This window comes from Osmerus mordax, chromosome 10 (assembly GCF_038355195.1).
Source record: "Osmerus mordax isolate fOsmMor3 chromosome 10, fOsmMor3.pri, whole genome shotgun sequence".
Lineage (NCBI taxonomy): Eukaryota > Metazoa > Chordata > Actinopteri > Osmeriformes > Osmeridae > Osmerus > Osmerus mordax.
Window position 1 is genome coordinate 13,739,316 of NC_090059.1, and position 19,072 is coordinate 13,758,387.

At 45.3% G+C, this 19,072-nt stretch overlaps 3 protein-coding genes across 3 annotated transcripts; all 3 read right to left on the reverse strand.

Annotated features, from left to right (window-relative positions):
* Positions 1-515: 515 nt before the first annotated feature.
* On the reverse strand, positions 516-7,554 carry rbp3 (retinol binding protein 3). Its single transcript, XM_067244866.1, has 5 exons — positions 4,956-7,554; positions 1,873-2,177; positions 1,512-1,702; positions 1,167-1,309; positions 516-1,048 (listed from the first exon to the last, which is right to left on the reverse strand). The coding sequence occupies exons 1-5, from the start codon at positions 7,534-7,536 to the stop codon at positions 723-725; spliced, it is 3,546 nt and encodes a 1,181-aa protein (XP_067100967.1). The 5' UTR covers positions 7,537-7,554; the 3' UTR covers positions 516-722.
* Positions 7,555-9,891: 2,337 nt separating this feature from the next.
* gdf2 (growth differentiation factor 2) lies at positions 9,892-11,680 on the reverse strand. The gene is made up of 3 exons (XM_067245400.1): positions 11,320-11,680; positions 10,367-10,952; positions 9,892-10,258 (listed from the first exon to the last, which is right to left on the reverse strand). Exons 1-3 carry the CDS (start codon positions 11,678-11,680, stop codon positions 9,892-9,894), a joined length of 1,314 nt encoding a protein of 437 aa, XP_067101501.1.
* A 1,142-nt stretch (positions 11,681-12,822) lies between these two features.
* On the reverse strand, positions 12,823-16,229 carry gdf10b (growth differentiation factor 10b). The gene is made up of 3 exons (XM_067245262.1): positions 15,974-16,229; positions 14,260-15,203; positions 12,823-13,944 (listed from the first exon to the last, which is right to left on the reverse strand). Exons 1-3 carry the CDS (start codon positions 16,227-16,229, stop codon positions 13,753-13,755), a joined length of 1,392 nt encoding a protein of 463 aa, XP_067101363.1. The 3' UTR covers positions 12,823-13,752.
* Positions 16,230-19,072: the final 2,843 nt, after the last annotated feature.

The following is a 19,072-nucleotide window of genomic DNA, read 5'->3' on the forward strand; positions in this document are numbered from 1 at the left end:
TTTGTACAGATTCTGTTTGAATGCCAAGACTGTGGATGCTGTTATATGAAGACTTTGTGTATCTAAATTAATTCATAACATCTCTTTTGAAAGACACAACTCAAAACTGTCATTTTTTATGTTAGCATTGTATTTATTGTGTCCCACTGTTGGAATTGATACAACCCAAATTGCTGTACATGGCACATCATTTTGTACAGACATAATACTAGCCTTACACTGAGAAAACAGAACCCAACCTCAAATTGAGACAGTTCTTTCCAAGAGACTTGTTTGTAAATGTATTCCAAATTAAACTACATGACATTATGATAATATGATATTGTTTCAAGAAATCTTCCAACAATTTGAATCAACCTTATGACTAATCTTCAAAATTGTACTTCTGTTTACCAGGTCGGAATACCACAGAAGGTTCTTTTTAACAGCCTAAACAAAAGCTGTCCTGCCTCAAAAAACCAAAGACCATCAACACAAACGTTCATGGCATTCACACCACTTCACGAACAGCCACATCTCACACTTCTTAAAACATTCCACTTTCCTTCAGTCATTCTAAAATCACATTATTATATGTCAAAACTATCTGTAAAAAGCAACAAAGGCTTAGTTGCAGGGAATTTGAATAACTCATTTCACAACTATTGAACTGTACTGTACCTACACACGAAACTCAACTAGTCTGGCACCCTTTGGCTGCCAGCAATATCCTGGTTAGGGAGTCACTTCTGGCTACCAAAGTGCTTGTTGAGGATACCCTTGGCTGTGTCGAGGGCCGCCTCGGCGGGCACAGGGATGTGGGGGGCAATACCGGCCCCCTCCCAGGCGGGTCCCTGGGTAGTGTCGGAGTGGACGGTGGGGATGCTGAGGAAGATGTCAGACTCGCCCACGCGGAACGTGTTGGGTGGGTGGGAGGAGCCGGAGGTGGTCTCCCCAACGATCATGGCTCGGCCGTGCTTCTTCATGATGTAGACAAACTCTTCGGCGGCACCGGCTGTGGCTCCGCTGGTCAGGATGAGCAGACTTTTCTTGGTGCCGTATCTCGTACCTGGTGGGAGTGAAGAAGAAGGAGGAGAAAGTGAAAAAAAAATGCTGACTAATCTTAAGAGACTCGTTAAAGAATACAGTCTGGCGAACTACAAGTGGGCAAATACTTTGTTTCCTACCAGTAAGTTCAGGCAGGGTCCATAGCTCCTTAGTGGTGCCAGATGGTCTGTCGTACAGCTTGTCCAGAAGGACCTGCTTGTCTGCATCAAAGAAGTAGGAGCAAAACCCTGCTATGGCTGTGGTCGGTCCTCCAATGTTGTTCCTGCAAACATACAGTTAATACGCTTACTTGTGTACAGACATTATAGTCCCTGTCAACTTGTACTAAATAACATGCCACCTCTCCTAGACCAATGACCTTTATTACCAAAGTCTATCAATAATAAGTTTGACGAAATGGAAAAAAAACATTATGTTGCTGCCCCTTACAACTTATGCCCCATCTTAGAAACAGAACATTTTACCTGAGGTCAACAATCATTCCGTCAGTGTTGACTACTTTGTTCCACACATGTTCTACGATGATTTGTGCAATGGCGCGGACCTCCTCGAAGTCCCCAAACATGTCGAAGCGCAGGTAGCCAATGTTATTCTCGAATACATCAGTTTGGAATGACACCTTGATCAGCTGGATAAACATCTCAGGAGTATAGTCCTAAGGCAGACACACATGACAATCAGCTACATACATAGAACACATACATACATGTATAAAACATTAATAAATTACATTAAAGATGTTTGGGGGGAAAATTAAGTAGGTTACAATACGTATACCACAATATCCCAAAGACTAAGATGACACAGTAGATACTCATTCCTTACCATTGGGGGCAGGACTGGTGTGTTGTGGGTGGTCCTCAGACTTTTGTCCCCTGACAAAGTCTTGAGATCAGCAGTGAGTTTGATCTCCAGTTCTTCCTTGGAGGAGACCATGCTATAGTCTCCACTGGCCAGGATACCATTCAACTTCTCCGCTACGTCAGCTCCCACGCTCTGAAATGCGTAATTATCTGCCACCAGTGCTCCAGCTCCTTCAACGATGGCAGGGATCTGGGCACGGAGGTTGATGATCTCAATTGCTTTGGCGAGGGCATCTTCTGGGTCTACCTCAATGTCGGGGGTCACTCCTGTGACTTCCCAGGTGTTTCCAGTAATTGGATTGATGGACTTGGCGCTGGGGATGGCCAGGTAGAAATCGCTGTCGCCCACCTTGATCTTGTCGATCTTCACAGAGCCTCCAGCGGTTTTCTCTCCCACAACGGTCGCCCTTTTGAGATTCTTGAGGCAGTAGGCAACATCTTCAGCGATGCCCTTCGTGTTCTTGCTGGTGAGGAGCACCAGGGGCTTCTTGGTGCCATAGCGCTGCCCCAGGAGAGCGGGCATGGACCAGAGCTCTGTGGTGGTGTCGGACGCCCGGTTGTAAACACTGTCGATGTGAATCAGGGGTTCTGAATCGGTGAAATACGACACGATGTAAGGGATCCCTGAGAGATCACCACTGCCGGTGTAGCGGAGGTCGAAGATGAGGGCAGAAGTGGGCAAGATCTTATTCCAGACCAGCTCCAGGAGCAGGGGGCCGATTTTCTCAGCCATTTCCTCCCCAATAATGTGGTCAATCCTCAGGTAGCCGATGTTGCCCTCCAGCACCTCCAACTTGATGGAGTTCTGGAGCATAGCAATCAGCTGATCAGGGGGCAGAGGAGGGAGCTGCGGAGGGGCGACCGGGACGTAGTTGGGCTCGTAGGAGATCACCAGACGAGGGTCGTTAATGGTGCTCTGGACCCCGGCGGTGAGCACGTTGGCCAGGGTCTCTGGGTCCGGGATGCTGAGGATCTCTGTGTTGCTGCTGGCTGCATCAATCGCGTCTTGCATTCCGGTGAGTTTTTCAGGGGAGCAGTAGTTGTCCATGAGGATCTTGGCCATGTCCACAATCAGGTTGGGGGTGAAAGTAGCCTGGGTGATGAAAACATTGCCCAGGATAGCCAGGGAGACAACCAGGAGGAGAGCTCTTGCCATTGTGTCCGGGTTCTAGAACACAGATGAAACCCACAGTTGGAAGTTCTTTTTGCTGTTGTACCTCCGTCTGCAAAGAGGTCCTTTGTCAACTGAGATTGTATCCACTGGAAGGTTTCTGTTAACACACGCGTAAGAGGATTTTCCTCACAATAAATCCCTAATCGCATTATCCTGAGTGCTTTTGTAAGCACAATAACAAGTTAGCCAAATAGGTGCAACATGTTTTCCAATATATATATGTTAAATATAAACTGGTGTTTATATTTGAGTGAGGTGACGTTCTACATAGAAAATATATCTGAAAAGATGAGGCTATTCTACTTGGAACTAATAAGGTATCACAAATACGTAGTCATTTTTGTCAAATAAGGATTTTTGAGTATTTTCATAAGATTTGAATGTGATTGATGTAGTAAGTATGAAAATGCAGTTGAGACATCTATATGGGACTGACAACTGCTGAGCATGGTTCATTGTGTTTGGTGGACTGTACAGAATGTTAGATTTACTGATGTAAAAGCTGTAAACTGTGACCTATAAGCTGGAAAGTGTATTTCAACAAGGTTTTACCTATTGAGGGATTGACCTTTTTCAAAACTAAGAATGCTTATGGTTGCTGAGCTCTGTATTCCACTTATCAGACTACAAACTAGCCTTCACAGTGTGGTATGCTAAGTCTCAGTCAGCATTACTCCCACAGCTCACATGAGCACCATCCTTCTCCCACACATGGAGCAACATTGGTTGACCACTAGATTGACGTTTTATTTGACATAATTCTTTTAATTCTTTTATATTCAATTATTTATCCGAAAAAAAGAAACATAGTGGCAAACAAATTCATTACAACAGTAACTTTACGCCATTTGACAAGTATGCAGAGGTGTTGCCACTGTTTCACCAACAGTTTGGTTCTTGTTCTGAAAACTTCCACCACTTAAATACTTACAAGATTAAAGTCTTATAAAATACATCATGACTATCCTTTATGTAATATCCAAGCTAGGCGAAAGTATATTCTTTTACACACTTAAGTTGGATCAGTGATTTTCCATCCATTCCATTTTCCAAGTCAAAGAGGGCCTGTCTTATGAAGTAAGACAACTCAATGGTTGGAATTCTAGATTTATGTGGGAATTGCTCCCTCTACTGACTGTTGTTTGTCTTGATAGTGAATTTCCTCCAGACACTAAACACATTACAAATTAACTTAAAAGAAGACATTCATTTCACAAAAGTAATCAAAACAATTAAATCAATGTGTAACTCATTGAATAATAGACATGTTTGAACCTTTGTAAAAAATAAATCACATTGACCTGGCTACTAATTCCACTTAATCCTCAAACATAGATATAATAAATAGCACATAGAACTGAAATAATTAATCAAATTGGTTTATTAATTAACCAAATCAAATAATGCACACAAAATAACATATAGCTATTGGTAATTCTGTAAAGGCAACTCAATTAATCTCAATCAGTCCTGCAGTCACAAGGGAAGTATTTTCTTTGTGCAAAACTGAGGTTTTGTTGGAAGATTGGTGACCAAATTCCTCATAATGTGCAATCTACTATTTGTTTGACAAAAAAGAACATACCTTTTTCTCTGGTAGGCTAATTGTGTTATGTAGTCAGTTGGATTTTAGCATTACATTTAAAGCATTTATTTTCAGGGAAATTATTAAAATAGTAATTGAGTCTCCATCGGAAAACAAACATTGATTACCATCTAAATGACCAACTACACATGAAACGTACAATCCAAAGACAAACCCGCAAACAGTATCTATGTCCCCTGTTCTCTCTTCAACAGCCTGGCCGTGATGATCCTCTGGGCCACAGCCAGGGCATCAGTGGCTTGGGCTGCCACATGAGGCTCCACGCCAGACACACTCCACACCTTCCCTGTGACGGCACTCAGGACCAGCTGGTTGGGGACCGAAGCATACAGGATACTGTCCGCAATCCGATACGTCCCACTGGAGAGTGACCCCCCCACGGTGGGTTCCCCGATCACCGTGGCCCTGTTAAGGTCCTTCATGGTCCTGGTGAAGGCTTCAGCGGCCGAGCCAGTCATGTGACTGGTCAGGATGTAGACGTCTTTGGAAGAGCCGTACCGTTGACCCATGACCTCTGGCAGGGTCATGATCTCCGACATGGTGGTGGTTGAGCGGTCAAAGACAGTGTAGAGGTGCCTGAGAGGTGCAGCGTCAAAGAAGTAGGTGCACAGCAGTGGGATGGCAGTGGGGTAGCCGCCTGTATTGTACCTCATGTCGATTATCAATGTATCAGTGTTCACCAGTTTGCTCCAGATCAGTTTGATGAGCTGGGGGCCGATGGCTTTGACAACCTCCACGTCTACCATCATGTCAAACCGTAAGTATCCCACATTCCCTGGCAACACCTCGCTCTTGAACAGTGCGTCGATGATGTAGCCCACCTCCTCGGCCGTGGGGATTTTGGGCACGTCGTGGAGCGACTCTGGCTCAATGTCGCAGTAGAAAATGTGGAGGCGGTGGTCACCTGACGTCTCCTGGAGGTCAGAGGTCAGTTGTGAGGCGAGAGATTCGTAATCCACCACCGCTCTGTATGACCCCTCAGCCCACTTGGTCAGCAGAACCTTACTGACCTTAAGAGCGACCTCTGGGATGGCGTAATGAATCTCCAGCAGCTTGCCAGCTTCCTCCACCAGGGTTCTGACCCCTTTGTGGAACTCGATGATCTCATGAGCATTTTCCACAGCATCCTCAGCTAACACTATGGCATCAGGCACAACTCCTCCCCCCAGCCAGCACTCTCCACTGTTGTCTATGAAGTTCACAAAAGGGACAGTTATAACAATGTCGGTGTCTTCAACCTGGAACGACTTGGAGTGCATCAGAGTCCCTGAGGTGATCTCTCCGATAACGGTGCCACGGTGAAGAGACTGCATCAGATAGGCAAACTCCTCCCCAGCACTGGCGGTATAGTAGCTGGTCAGAACGTACACCCCTCGCTTGGAGCCATAGACTGGGCCTGTAAAACCAGCCAAGGTGTTGTACTCTGTGGTGGCGTTTTGTATCCTGTCGTAAATGGTGAAGAAGTGGCGTTTTTGTGATTCGTCTTGGAGGAAGGAAAGAAGGATGGGAAGTGAAGCTGAAGGCCCTCCTGTGTTGTAGCGCAGGTCTATTATCAGGTTCTCAGTGTCTTTCAGGGGCTCATATACCTTTTTGGCAATTTCTTCGGCAAGTTGATCCATTACAGACACCTCGCCGAACTTATCAAAACTCAGGTAACCAGTGTTACCGGGTAGAATCTGTACTTTGAAAACAGTATCCACCAAGTTCTTCAGGAACTCTGGGTCATCTGGAACCTTCTCGGGTTCAAAGTCCTCCTCAATGATGACTGGATGGTCCTGGGACAGCTTGATGATCAACCGAGGGTCCTCACAAACGGACTGCAGCTCGTGGTTGAGTTTGGCTGCCAGGTCTTCCTCTGAGACAACGGAGAAGAAGTCAGAGGAGGCAAGATGGAGGAGGAGAGTTGGAACCCTGTCTGTGAAGGAGTAGAACCGTCCGATAATATCAGATATGGTCTGGACTGCCTTCGGAATGGTACTCCTGACAGCCAATAGGGATATCGCGTTTGCCACGGCTTCTTTAGCGATCACATTAACTGACGGTGACACGCCACTCACCTCCCAGCTCTGACCAGTGATTGGGTTGACTGACCTGGCAACAGGAACTGTGATGTAGAACCCTGAATCTCCAATCCTGATCTTCTGCACTTTTACAGAGCCTCCAGCCGACCGCTCCCCCACAATGATTGCCCTCTTCATGTGCTTCAGAGTGTAGGCCACTGCTTCAGACGCCCCCATGGTTCGCTTGCTGGTCAGAATGATCAGGTCCTTTTTCTTGCCGAACCTTTCTCCCAAGATGGATGGCATGGTCCACAGCTCCTCGGTGGTGTTGGAGGGTCTGTCAAATATGGTGTCTATGTGGACGGGGGGCCCTGGGTCAGAGAAGAAGGAGATGATGAAGGGAACTCCAGACTGTTCTCCAGCCGTGCTGAAGCGGAGGTCAAAGATCAGGGAGGAGGCGTGTGCCACTTTGTTCCAGATGTTGTCCCTCAGCAATGGGCCGAGCTTGGCTGCCGTTTCCTCCCCGATGATCCGGTCGATCCTCAGGTAACCCACGTTGTTTTCCAGCAGCTCCAGCTTCACAGAGTTCCTCACCAGCCTCACCAGCTGCTCCATGGGGAGGGATGGCAGCACTGGCGGCGTCACCAGGACAAAGTTAGGTTCGTAGGACACGGCGAGGCGGGGGTCATTGAGCGCCCCCTGCACCCCGACCGTCAGGACGGCGGCCAGGGTCTTCCTGTCAGAGATCTGCAGGATCTCTCCGCTTTCAATAGCTTGCTGGATGGCCTCTTGCATCCCCATCAGGTTCTCAGGGAAGCAGTAGTTTTCCAGAAGAATCTCAGCCATATCCAGAACCAGGGCAGGCTGGAATGAAGAATTGGCACCTAGAATGTGACAAAGAACCACCAAAAGAATCGTTGGTGTGAGTGGAACTCCTGCCATCATGATCGTTACTGGTGTTGAGACAGAGAATGTTTCATCTATTTATCAGCATTTGGTTCATCTATTTGGAGGGACAGTGATTTGCTGGGAGGGAATGTTTTCTCTGCCAGGTTTTTGGACAACAACATGGACTTAAGAGGCTTTTGTCCCCAATAAACCCTTAATCGCATTATCTGCGGTGCATCGGCTTAAAATAAAATCACAACTGGAGATATTGTCTGGTATTTGAGGTGTTCTATGCAGGCTCATCTGATTACATCTTTTTCACTTTTACTGTGTGCCATCCGTTTCAAAAGAACTTCACTGTAAAAAATGTTTTGTGTGAAGTTCATCACAATTTTGTTTGCAGGATCCAGAATGACAATCAGCATTTCATATAATGTGATTAAAAGTCTAAATAAATTACACAGTTCACATGTTCAAAAATGTTGTGCACAGCAAATACTTTCAGTGGTTCAGTGGTTCAGTTACTTGCATGTGAAAGGAAATTTGGTGAAGTTACAAAGACAAATCCCCTTATCATTGCGAAAACTGGGAAGTGAAAGTCCAATTCACTTATGTCAGACCTGCAGCAGGTCAGCGCAAGCCAGACCCAAACCAGGCCAGGTGGGGAGCGGAGGATAGGGTTAGGCTTTGGGAGGTCATGTCTGGGTCACACAGCACAGCACAGGATGACATGATTACACCGTTTGTGTGGGCTACACGAGGTAAGCCGTCTTAAAACACACAGGATGAGAGGAAATGAAAAAGGAACAGAAGTCCTAGCAGCTGGTGATAAACATGAAGATGAATCTGAGGCCATTTTCAAAAGATCCACCTCCCTACAGCTATTCAAAAAACTGCTTTCAGCTTGTTGTCTTAAATGTCTTTGATTTTCTATGTTCATTCCTATTAAAATAGTTGATTGAAGGGTAAATGTCAACTTTAAGAAGGGAACATTTGAAGTTGCAGTTTTCTATAGATTTGTTTTTATGTCATATCACCAGTTGAAAATATTGATGACTGGCCACACTTTCTCTGTACATGAACTTGGCTGAGAAGTACAACCCAACTGAGGTCATTCAACAGGGTCTTACACAACTCACATACACACTTCTCCTCAATGCTAATACTGGACATTGGACAGATAATCTACCTAAAGTTCTAATACCCCTACAGTCTTACATAATCCCCTCTGCCGATTCGTAGGGGCCAATCACAACCAAGAGTCTGTGTTTAAGACCAGTCCAGGTCCATTGTTCACTGCGTCAGTTCCGTGGCGTACAGAGGAGAGGATCAGCTAGGGAAGGAATCCAATTGGGGCAGAGGAGAGCAACAAGGCTAAAATCAAACAGTGCACGTCTTATTTTAATACAACAAGCTGTAAATAAAGACGAGGTTATATTTGTCTCTGACAGGATATAGTGATGTAATTGTAAATGTCATCCCCTCATGGTTAACAATGGCTTTGTCCAGACGGGAAAGAGTAGTTAACCGTGATTAGAATACATTGTTGACTAATCTGTCATCGTAAAACGCACTACTGTACATACAACAGAATTAGTGTTTTGATGAAGCCCTTACAGCTACAGTGCATTTCAGTTCAAAGTTCTGAAAAGGAAAAGAAAATAATGCACAAAGGTTTTAGATAATGTTATTCTTTGCTTTATAGAAAAGTATACCGTACACTCAAATTCATACTGTATCCATCCTCTTATAATACCTTTACACTTATATACTCACACGTACACTGTGACAGTACACTTATACTTACATACTTATACATACTTACACTTACATTTCTATGAAAATAGAAAGTTAAATGTTTCTGTATGGTTTGCTTTCAGCACAACAGTCATAGTATTATCATATCAATCTTTCAAAAAGGTATAAAGTTAATGTCAAATCAAACATTTATCTTCTATGACTGAAACAAACATAAACAGGTGACAACTGATAAGTTACAACATTATTATGTACAATCGTTTTATCTGACATCATAAACATATGCAAGACTGTGATGGCAGAGTCCAGAATAATCTTAAATACATCTTTGTTTAATAATAAAAAACAATACAACACGATCCAATTATCGATTTCATATGATCATAATCAAAAACATAGACAAACGTTATCATAGGCTTCACTGCTAAAATAAGACAAAATGTGCGTTGATGGAAAATACACCTAAATTTGGATGAGACCAAAATACAATAGGAATGTACAGATTTACAACCAGGAGAAAACTCCACCTCCACCACTGTATATTTAGCCCTCTGACTACCTGCACCCACACGCAGCCACCTTCATCTCCTCATACAGGTGGCGCACAGTTATGATGCCCTTCTCCTGGTACATGACTGTGATGGGGTCCAGTTTGGTGGGAACACAGCATGCCATGTTGGCCTTCTTGGGGTTGCGAAGGTTTACCAGGGTCTGGATCAGGGCGTGTTTCGAGGGGGTCATGTCCTTTGTCAGCGGGAAGAAACACACGCCGCGACACTCAAAGGCATCATACTCTGGCGGCGCCACAATCCACTTATCCCACCCGATGTCTTTGAAGTTGACCCGCATGGAGGTGCGTCTGCAGTAGCTGCTCTCCGCCTGTCTCCTCCTCCTGCGGCGCCTCCGCCGCGGGTGGAGGTCCACGCGGCGGAGGACGCCGGCGCTGCCGTGGACGTCCTCGCCGTCGGCAGCGGTGGGGTTGTTCCCGTCGTCATCGATGCTGTTGTTGTTGTTGTTGTTGATGTTGTCGTCGTCGTTGTCGTTGATGTTTTCGTCGTCCTCGTTCTGAGGAGAGCTGCCGGACGACAGGACGGTCTCCTCCTCACGGAGGATCATCTCCCTCAGCTCCTCCCTCGCCTCCCTCCTCCTGCTCGACAGGTCGTCCGAGAAGACCAGGAGAGCTGCGGAGGTGTTGACCCCAACGGCCACGCTCACGTCCAGACCCTCGCCAGCCGCGCCGTCGCCCCTGTCACTGCCGACGTCGTCGAGTGTCCGGCCGCCTTCCCACTGATCCACCACCACCTCGAACGCACTGACCCCGCGGCCTCTACCTCGGCTGGACCAACACTGGATCGCATGGGTCACGTCAAACGCTTCCCATGAGGGATGTGATCCCATGACCTCCCTCCCATCCAGGAGTAAAGGTGTGGGTTTGCTGCCAGTATGATCCAGCTCGTAGACCCTGATGGTGCCCCTCACCCCGGTAGAGGACCTCTCCTCCGGCAGAGTGAAGAGACGAAGCTCGGCCATGGTGACCTCCTCGTGGTCCGGGACCGTCACGTTGAACAGGAGCCTGTGTTTGGACCTGGAGCCGTTTCTCTCTGAGTGACAGAGATCTGTTGACATTTCAAACAATGTCAGGTGGTTTGGCAATGATACACCTTTAGGTAGATTGTAGATTATGTGCAATAAAAGACCACAGAAGAAGAAACCAGGTTGTTATTGACGTGTGTGTGACATCACTGTTATGTATCAGTGGCAATTCTGTAAAAGGTCACCGGGTTTGTATTTTTTCTACACACACAGTATCATACAATATGGAACGTGTTAACATAGTGTTGAGATACCAGAGAAAAAAACAACCCTGAACACCAATTTCTCTCTCCTAGCCTGTACATTCCTCTGACTACAAATAATTTCTCTACACATAGAGTATATCAGCCCTATTTCCTAAGCGAGCTTTTTCATTGTCCACACACATACCTTGAAGGTTGAAGCTGCGAATGACGTCAGAGCGTGGCATGGCGGACGTATCAGAGGCGTATTTGTTGTACAGCTCCATCATGAACTGAGGGGGGTAGATCCTGCTGTGCTCCTGAGGAACCTCCGACAGGTTCAACTTCCTTAGAAACTCTTCCTTCATGGTCACCAGGAAGCTCTCCAGCTTGGACTGTGCATTCGCCTCCACCTCATCCTCCTCAATGAGGTCCTGGTCGGAGAAATGAAAGAATCCCTCCGGGTCCTCTGTCAGGATGACCTTGTTTAGAGGCTTACATCTACAGGAGCCAGTAGAGACTAGTAAACTCAGACACATTTGGAATAGGAAGGTTCTAGAACACTGCATCTTTTAGAACGTTCGAGCTTCAGGTACCTCTGCGAACTTCCTAGGCTTTAATGTTTTTTTATCCTTCTTCACTTCATTCTTCCCTACTACTATGTGCTTTAAAGCAACTTTGCGACGACAACAGTGTAAATGTGGATTCCCTGTGCCAGTGCCACAGTCCAGGGGTCCGCTCCCATGCTCTAGAGTAAACAGGCCAGTCATGTCAACCAAAATAGTAGCACTGCTGTGCTTATCTTCACCATTGATGTTCCATTTTAGGTTGCTGTTATCACTGGAGACTTTGCTGCTAATGAATATTCTCTAAACATTTCACAGAGTTGCAGCGATAATGAGGAACACACTGGACACTGTGAGGCAAACTGACAGACACACACTCACTCTCAGCTTTCCTCCCCTAGAGGTCAACTGTCAGTCCAGAGGAAGCTTGCTGATGCTCTAACGAATACATACAACATGGGGAATGTAACTTACACCCAAATAATAAAATAATAAGAAATAAGAAACTGTATTAACCAATCTATCTTTTGCAAAAGAGCAACACTCCTTTTATTATTATGAAGCTAAGGTCCAATTGATAGCACTGACTAAGTACTTAACGACAACTTACAGAACATCCTCCATGTGCATGTTACTGCCTCCTCCGTCACTGTGAACTTGCCAGGTCCTCTACTGTATGTCGACACTCACAGTGCTGGGGTCCCATGATGCTGTGGGGGGGGGGGGGGGGGGGGGGGGGGGGGGACGACGACGACGACGACCCCCGACCCTGGGCCAGCGAGTCAGCGGACATTGGCCCAGCTCCTGGCATTTTCCTCCTTCATTCACATAGTCACTTTCTGGCTGGCCCTGCCTGGGGCTCAGACAAAACATTTTTATTCTGGCACATTCTGTAAGCTCATAGCACTCTTTATGGACTATTCTGGCATGTAAAGAGAGAGAAGATTATTCTTTAGGTTTACATTTGAATAGATGAGAGAAACAGTGTCTCTTTGAGAAAGGACACAATTAAAGAACTGGATTGAGAAATTAATGAGAGAGAAGTGTAGACACCTAAGGACTTTTCAAACCAAACAGAAAACAAAGAGTGAAATATGGTTTAATGAACTTTTTAATGAACAAACAATATCTGAAATTGACTTAAATGCATGAACTGTACATTTCGGTTTATTACCATTTAAAATTGTTATTATATATTTTTCTCTAAACAAATATCATTAACCTATTCGTGTAGCTTAAACAGTACAGACAAAAATGCATAGTTATAATGTGGTGTCGAACAATCAAATTTGGTGGTCACATCAAATCCATAAATCTGTGAAAGTATGTCATTTCAGACAGCTTTTACCTTCCAAACAGTAGAGGGCAGTATGGTCTCATATTACATTTGTTTCCATAGTCGAGCATGTGTGAAATACATTTCCCTTTAAAATGCTTAGCTTAAATAATCACATCTGTACTTTGCAGTGACTTATATAATATAAATCATGTAATCAAAGTACATATATAGTACACTATATTCTACATAGTTTCTCTCATGCATCAACTACAAAACTACTGAACACAGCATTAAACTACTGTACTGGCTTAACATTCATACATCAAAACACATAATGTACAAATATACTGTATGTCTCATTTAGTTGTATTAGTAGCATTACTATTTACATAAGTGTTTTCAGTACTGGACTGGGCACTCATTACTTAATGGGCACTGCTCAAACCAAAGCCCACTTGAATCCAATAGTTCAATTGTGTATTATACTATGAAGTCCATTATCTGAGCTATAAGAAAGGAAAAAAACCTAATTAAGTCTCCAAATGGGACAGTAGTCCTTTTGGGAGTCCACCCAGAAGCAATCCATTTTGTTGAAAAACCAAAACATCTCTGCAGCCGTCCCACTGTATCTGAGTATATCTTCATGTTTTATGGATCATTGTTCCAATCCTCACCTACATTCCTCTCCAAGAGTAGATGATCCACTTCCATCTCTCATCCAAAAATGTCTGCTTTTCTGTATGTCTTTTGCGACTTTATAAATAAAGTGTCCGAAGTCCGTATTGTGGCAGTCCTTCTACCGGCAGGCACAGGTGTCAACAGACATGCCTGGGTAGACCTTCAGGACCATGTTCTTGTCTGGGTCCAGGAAGAGAACACTTAGTGGGCTCATCTTGTCCGGGACGCAGCAGGGTTCTGGAACCCCAGGCACTATGCCCACCGCCCGGACAATGCTCTGGATCGTAGCATGGTTAGAAGGACGCACAACCTGGAGGAGGAAAAGGAACTTTATAAAACTGTTTTTCACATCTAGATGTATTTGCATTTGCATTTAGTCATTTAGCAGACGCTCTTATCCAGAGCGACTTACAGTAAGTACAGGGACATTCCCCCGAGGCAAGTAGGGTGAAGTGCCTTGCCCAAGGACACAACGTCAGTTGGCATGACCGGGAATCGAACTGGCAACCTTCGGATTACTAGCCCGATTCCCTCACCGCTCAGCTATCTGACTCCCGATGTGTACAATAAATGTTAAAAAAAATGGCACACTGAAGTGACAGGCCTTCAACCAACTTTCACTTACCTTAGGGATGGGGAACCCACAGGTGCCTGCACAGTAGAAGGCATCAAAAGCTTTAGGAGCCAGCACCCACTCGCTCCAGCCGATGTCTGCAAAATCCACTCTGAGGTACCTTCTAGAACAGGCTCTGGGCTCACTCCACTGCCTCCTTCTGGCCTTCTTCATGGTTCTCTCATCAAAGCTCAGCACCTGAGGCTTACTCAGCACCTCACTGCCCTCCAGGCTTAGCTTGTGGCGCTCATCTTTGACTGTCGATGGCTTGGCTTTGGGGGCAAAGTATGTGCTTTGCCAGAGCTCGTGGTTCTTCAGAGTGTTGTAGTGCACCTCAGGAAGGTGGTTGGTCTGGAGCTGCATGTCCTGGTCTGGCACGTTTCTCCTCATCCTGGAGGGGGAAGCCGGGGGGGAGGCATTGGGGGGTCGTGTGGGTTCCTCTCCAACAGGGAACGGACCGTACCTCTGTAAGGTCATGGCCACACTGTTGGGTTCGTCTATTGCCAGGTCGTCTGTGTAGACCAGCATGTAGGGAAGGTTGGCCTGAGGGTGGCGCTCTGGGTGGTTCTGGTGGTGGAGCCTCTGTTGTTGATGGTGCTTCACTCCCAGATCCAATTCTGCAGTGATGAGGAGCTCGCTAAGAACCCTGGCATGCTTGATCACCGCTGTAACATCCCTTGTCTGCCAGGCACTCTTCCGGAGGGGAGGCAAGGTGAGGTTCCCCAGCAGTGAAGGGAAGGCCGAGTTGGGGGACGTTCCTCGGAACAGAAGCTGGGAAGGTGGAGGTGAGCTCTGGAGGTGTTGGAGGCGGCAGGACAGCTTCCGAGAATGCCGGCAGACCCCGGGTCGAGGACGAGGACGCTGAACCAGGAAGTGAACGCTGACAGATAAGATTCGCTCAGAGTCTGGGATGGAGGACAGATTGAATTGGAAACAGGAGGAAGCCTTGCAGTCTCCTGTAAAAGGAAAGGATAAAAATAAGAAAATAAAAAATTACCTAATAAGAATTACAAAAGATGATAACATTCCTTGTACTTTATCATGAATCACTCTTTCTTAGCGGTAAACCTCCAGCGACTCTTTAGTCCTTTCTTTTTGATTCCTTCATCCAGTTAATTACTGACCCACACAACCAGCACAACTTCCTCAATTATTTCAACCACAATGAATGGACTGTTGATGGGACTTAAATTTCATGTACAGGTACTGTGGCACCTTTGTACAATCCAACCTTGAATCTAAAAACAGAATATTCTTTTAACCTGGAATTCACCTACAGTTTGAAAGGTAAACATTGCATCACACTGGATCTGAGCCATATGGAAATGCTTAGCGGAGAGTGCTCCTCTGAGAATTTTCCATGAGCCTCTCTAAGGCTGTCAGGGTGTGATAATAGCCTCTTCTGCCTCACACCTAGATTAGTGATGTTCCACACTGCGTTCCAGTTTGTGTACTTGAAGACCACGATAAAGGATAACTGTGGAGTTATCATCAACACCTTACTGTTCAGTGATATTTTGCAATAACATTTAGCTGTATAAAGATATTTATTTTGAGATATGGATTCTGACCTTAAGATCCGTGTCACAAAAATCCTAACAGCAACTCTTGCACCTCTTGAGTTAGGTGGCACTCACACACAAACATTTTGTCCGTCTCTTTTGTCACTGCGTATTTCATGATATGCACTGCTGTGCAATGCATTCTAAACATGGGAAATACTCACCCGGGACAGATTTGAAACCTCGAACGGTGTTTCCGTCTCTCTTACGGTGAGGTTCCTTACTGTACTTTTCATAGACTTTGAACATGCTGATGGAGACCGTGTCCCGGTGTGTACTCTCGTGCGCAAAGGTATGATCGGTACTTCCTAGGATATCGCTGTCCTGCTGCTTGATGTCAGAAAAGGCGTCCGATGCAACTCTGTAAAGACTGTCCAAAATCAATAAAAAACGCACCAGATTTAAAAACGTCTTCTTCATTTTTAAATGCAAAGATGTCTTAGTCCATCAAATGTTTTTCTATTTATTTAACTAAATTTAGCAATGTTGCATATACAACCTAAAGCGGATACAAATTCATGTGCTTTCACGGAATTTCCAGTGCAGAATGCGATGGATCGTTTGCACGTGATGACCCGTCTTATCAAGGAAAGACAGCGTGCGTTATCAGAGTTAATCCTCAAATTATAGACAGAGACATTCAGAGTTTACAGTCTACACTTGACTCTGCTTACTGCTGGAGGTAGTCTACTATAACCATGACAGATGGTGACGCCAGGAGCAATCAGCCAACGAGAGTACTGCAAAGTTCTCCCACTAGAATGATACAATTCTGCTGTGCGCCAATGGGCATGACTAACCGTGAGTAACTTTGAATGTCTGAACAACTTCACGTCAATATTGTAAATTGACATTGTCATTTAAGTCATTTTTATAGTTTGAGTTTCGATTTTAGAATCTCTATATGGGTGACTGTAATCTACTTACCGAAATTCAATGAGTTTAAATAATTATTTTAGAGAATAATTTGTAAAATAAAAAAAAATCTGCAGATTTGGTTTTCTATGGGCATGGCAAAATTATTTACAAAGTGCTTTCAATGATTCATTGTATTTCACTCTCCATGTTCCTGATTCAGGATTTAGCTACACCTTTATGGTCCCTTACCAGACTCCCAACAGGTTGGGCCCTAGTCAGTAGAACAATGGCTGCCCTGTCATGGAGGTGGCGACAGACAAGTTACCAGGGCCTGCTGGGGGTCAGACGCTTATTAAAATGCCTTCTCTTGGCCTCAACAACCATCACTGGAGCTCTTTCACACCGTGACACTTTTGTATCGTGTCCTACATCAGAGATAAGACTGGCTTTGACCATTGGCTACCTACTTACCCAGACGTTGGTCTGTCATAATGTTATCTCTCTCTACAAAGCAGGTCAAGATGGTATCAGCTATCATCATGTGATCAAGGAGCTGTTCTTCCTGACAGAAAGACTCCTGTCCTGTGTTAGATTAGTGTTATTAGCTGAAAGAGGCTCTTAGTTGTTATTCAGCTTTTTTTTGGTTATTCCCAATATAATTCTTGCATCTTAATTATTTGTGCTTCATAATTAATCATGATTCTGTGTATCAATCAACGCCAATATGACCATAAATCAGTACATAGCTCCAAGTCAAGGCATCTCCTTCAACCTAACTTTCAGTGACTCTCCACATGAATCAGTCACTGTTGTCGGTCCATCCAATAAGCTACCTCAGGCCATATTAATCATTCAGCTTATTGTATTCACAGAAACCCTGCGTTTGTAATCTGTGCAACAGAACCAGACATTGTCCTCATTCACGCACAGCGAGACCCATTTACTATATCTTATCCTCTATGACATCATGCACGAAGCACCTCTGCTAGAAAGATGAGGTTGGGGCTGAAATATGCTCTCATTCAAGGAATATTTGCCTGGGGTCCTCATCATCAGGAGAGGGCTGAAAGACAGCAAGCCGAGTCTGCCATGTTGCTTTTGGCTTTCACCCCATCCTCCTCCCTCAATCCTTCCCCATCCTCCTACCTCCTTCCTCATCCCCACTTCCACTTGTTTTCTTACAGCTGGCTGCAGCAACAAAAAAAAACACACAAAAAAAAACACACAAAAAAAAACAGTCTGACAGATTTAGTCATGGATGTCTGTCTGTCTATCGTCGTTGTTGGAGGAGGAGTAGGACCATGAAACCCTCACTCCATCTGAACGTTGCCAGACTGCTGGTGTGTGATCTCACAGTCCTCCCCCACAGTCTGGGTCCTCTGCCATACCACCCTCATGGACACACAGAGAGAGTTAGTTCAGCTCACATCAATGTCCCTCTGACAACTGACTGCTGTAGAGAAACACAGAAAGAACCCCCCTACTCTCTCGCTTTCACACTCTCTCTCTCGTTCTGTTTTCCCTCTCAAGCCTTCTCTCTCCTTCTTTCTCTCCTTCTTGCTCTCTCCTTCCTTTTCCTAGAGATATCCGGATGTCTCAGGAATTAACATACAGCATGGTGGCCAATGCCAACAGAAGATGGAACGTCTACTGGAAAAGTTAAGCTGTATGTGACAAATTTACGAGTGCAAATCATTGAGAATTGTTAGGGTTTATAAGTCAAAAAAAGAAAATGGAGGTTGAAGTGAGGCTGGCTTCGTTTAACCATCCCTCACCTGGGCAGCTTGCTGACAGAGAATCATCTACATTTTTGTGTGTGTGTGTGTGTCTGTGCGTGTGTGAATGTGTTTGTGTTCCACAGACCCAGTGTCATCTCGCCAGGTTTCTCTTCTCAGTCTCAAAAATGCACTGCTGACTTGACCCTGTGCCACAGACTGCCAGAGCAGAGCAGATATGAGTCATTTATCACCAGAGTTCAGATATGGGCTTCGCTTCCAGAGGTAACGAGCGGCTCCCAGCAGAATGAGTCTAGCGGTTAAGTTCGCTCTCAGGAGACCCACTAGCATCTGCAGGAACCAAACCCATAACCCCACGCACAGGGCAGGTTCAGGGCCAACGATCAACATGATGAATCTCTCCTCAGCCTCAGACGCTTTTACCACCTCAAGTGTCCCAATTAGAGGAACAGTTTGGAGAGCCATTACTGGATTTCTCTCTTCAGAAGCACTCAATTAGGCCTGAGCTGTGTTGGCCAACATCTCCGTGGGGAGAGATGACCTGAGGTATCTTTTGTTTTAATGGTAATGTTTTTTTAAGGTGTCGGGGAAATCCCAGAGTGCTTTGGGAGAGAGGGAAACCAGTGGTTTGGCCTTGTCTTCAGAACAGTTACAGTAACCCAACAGTAC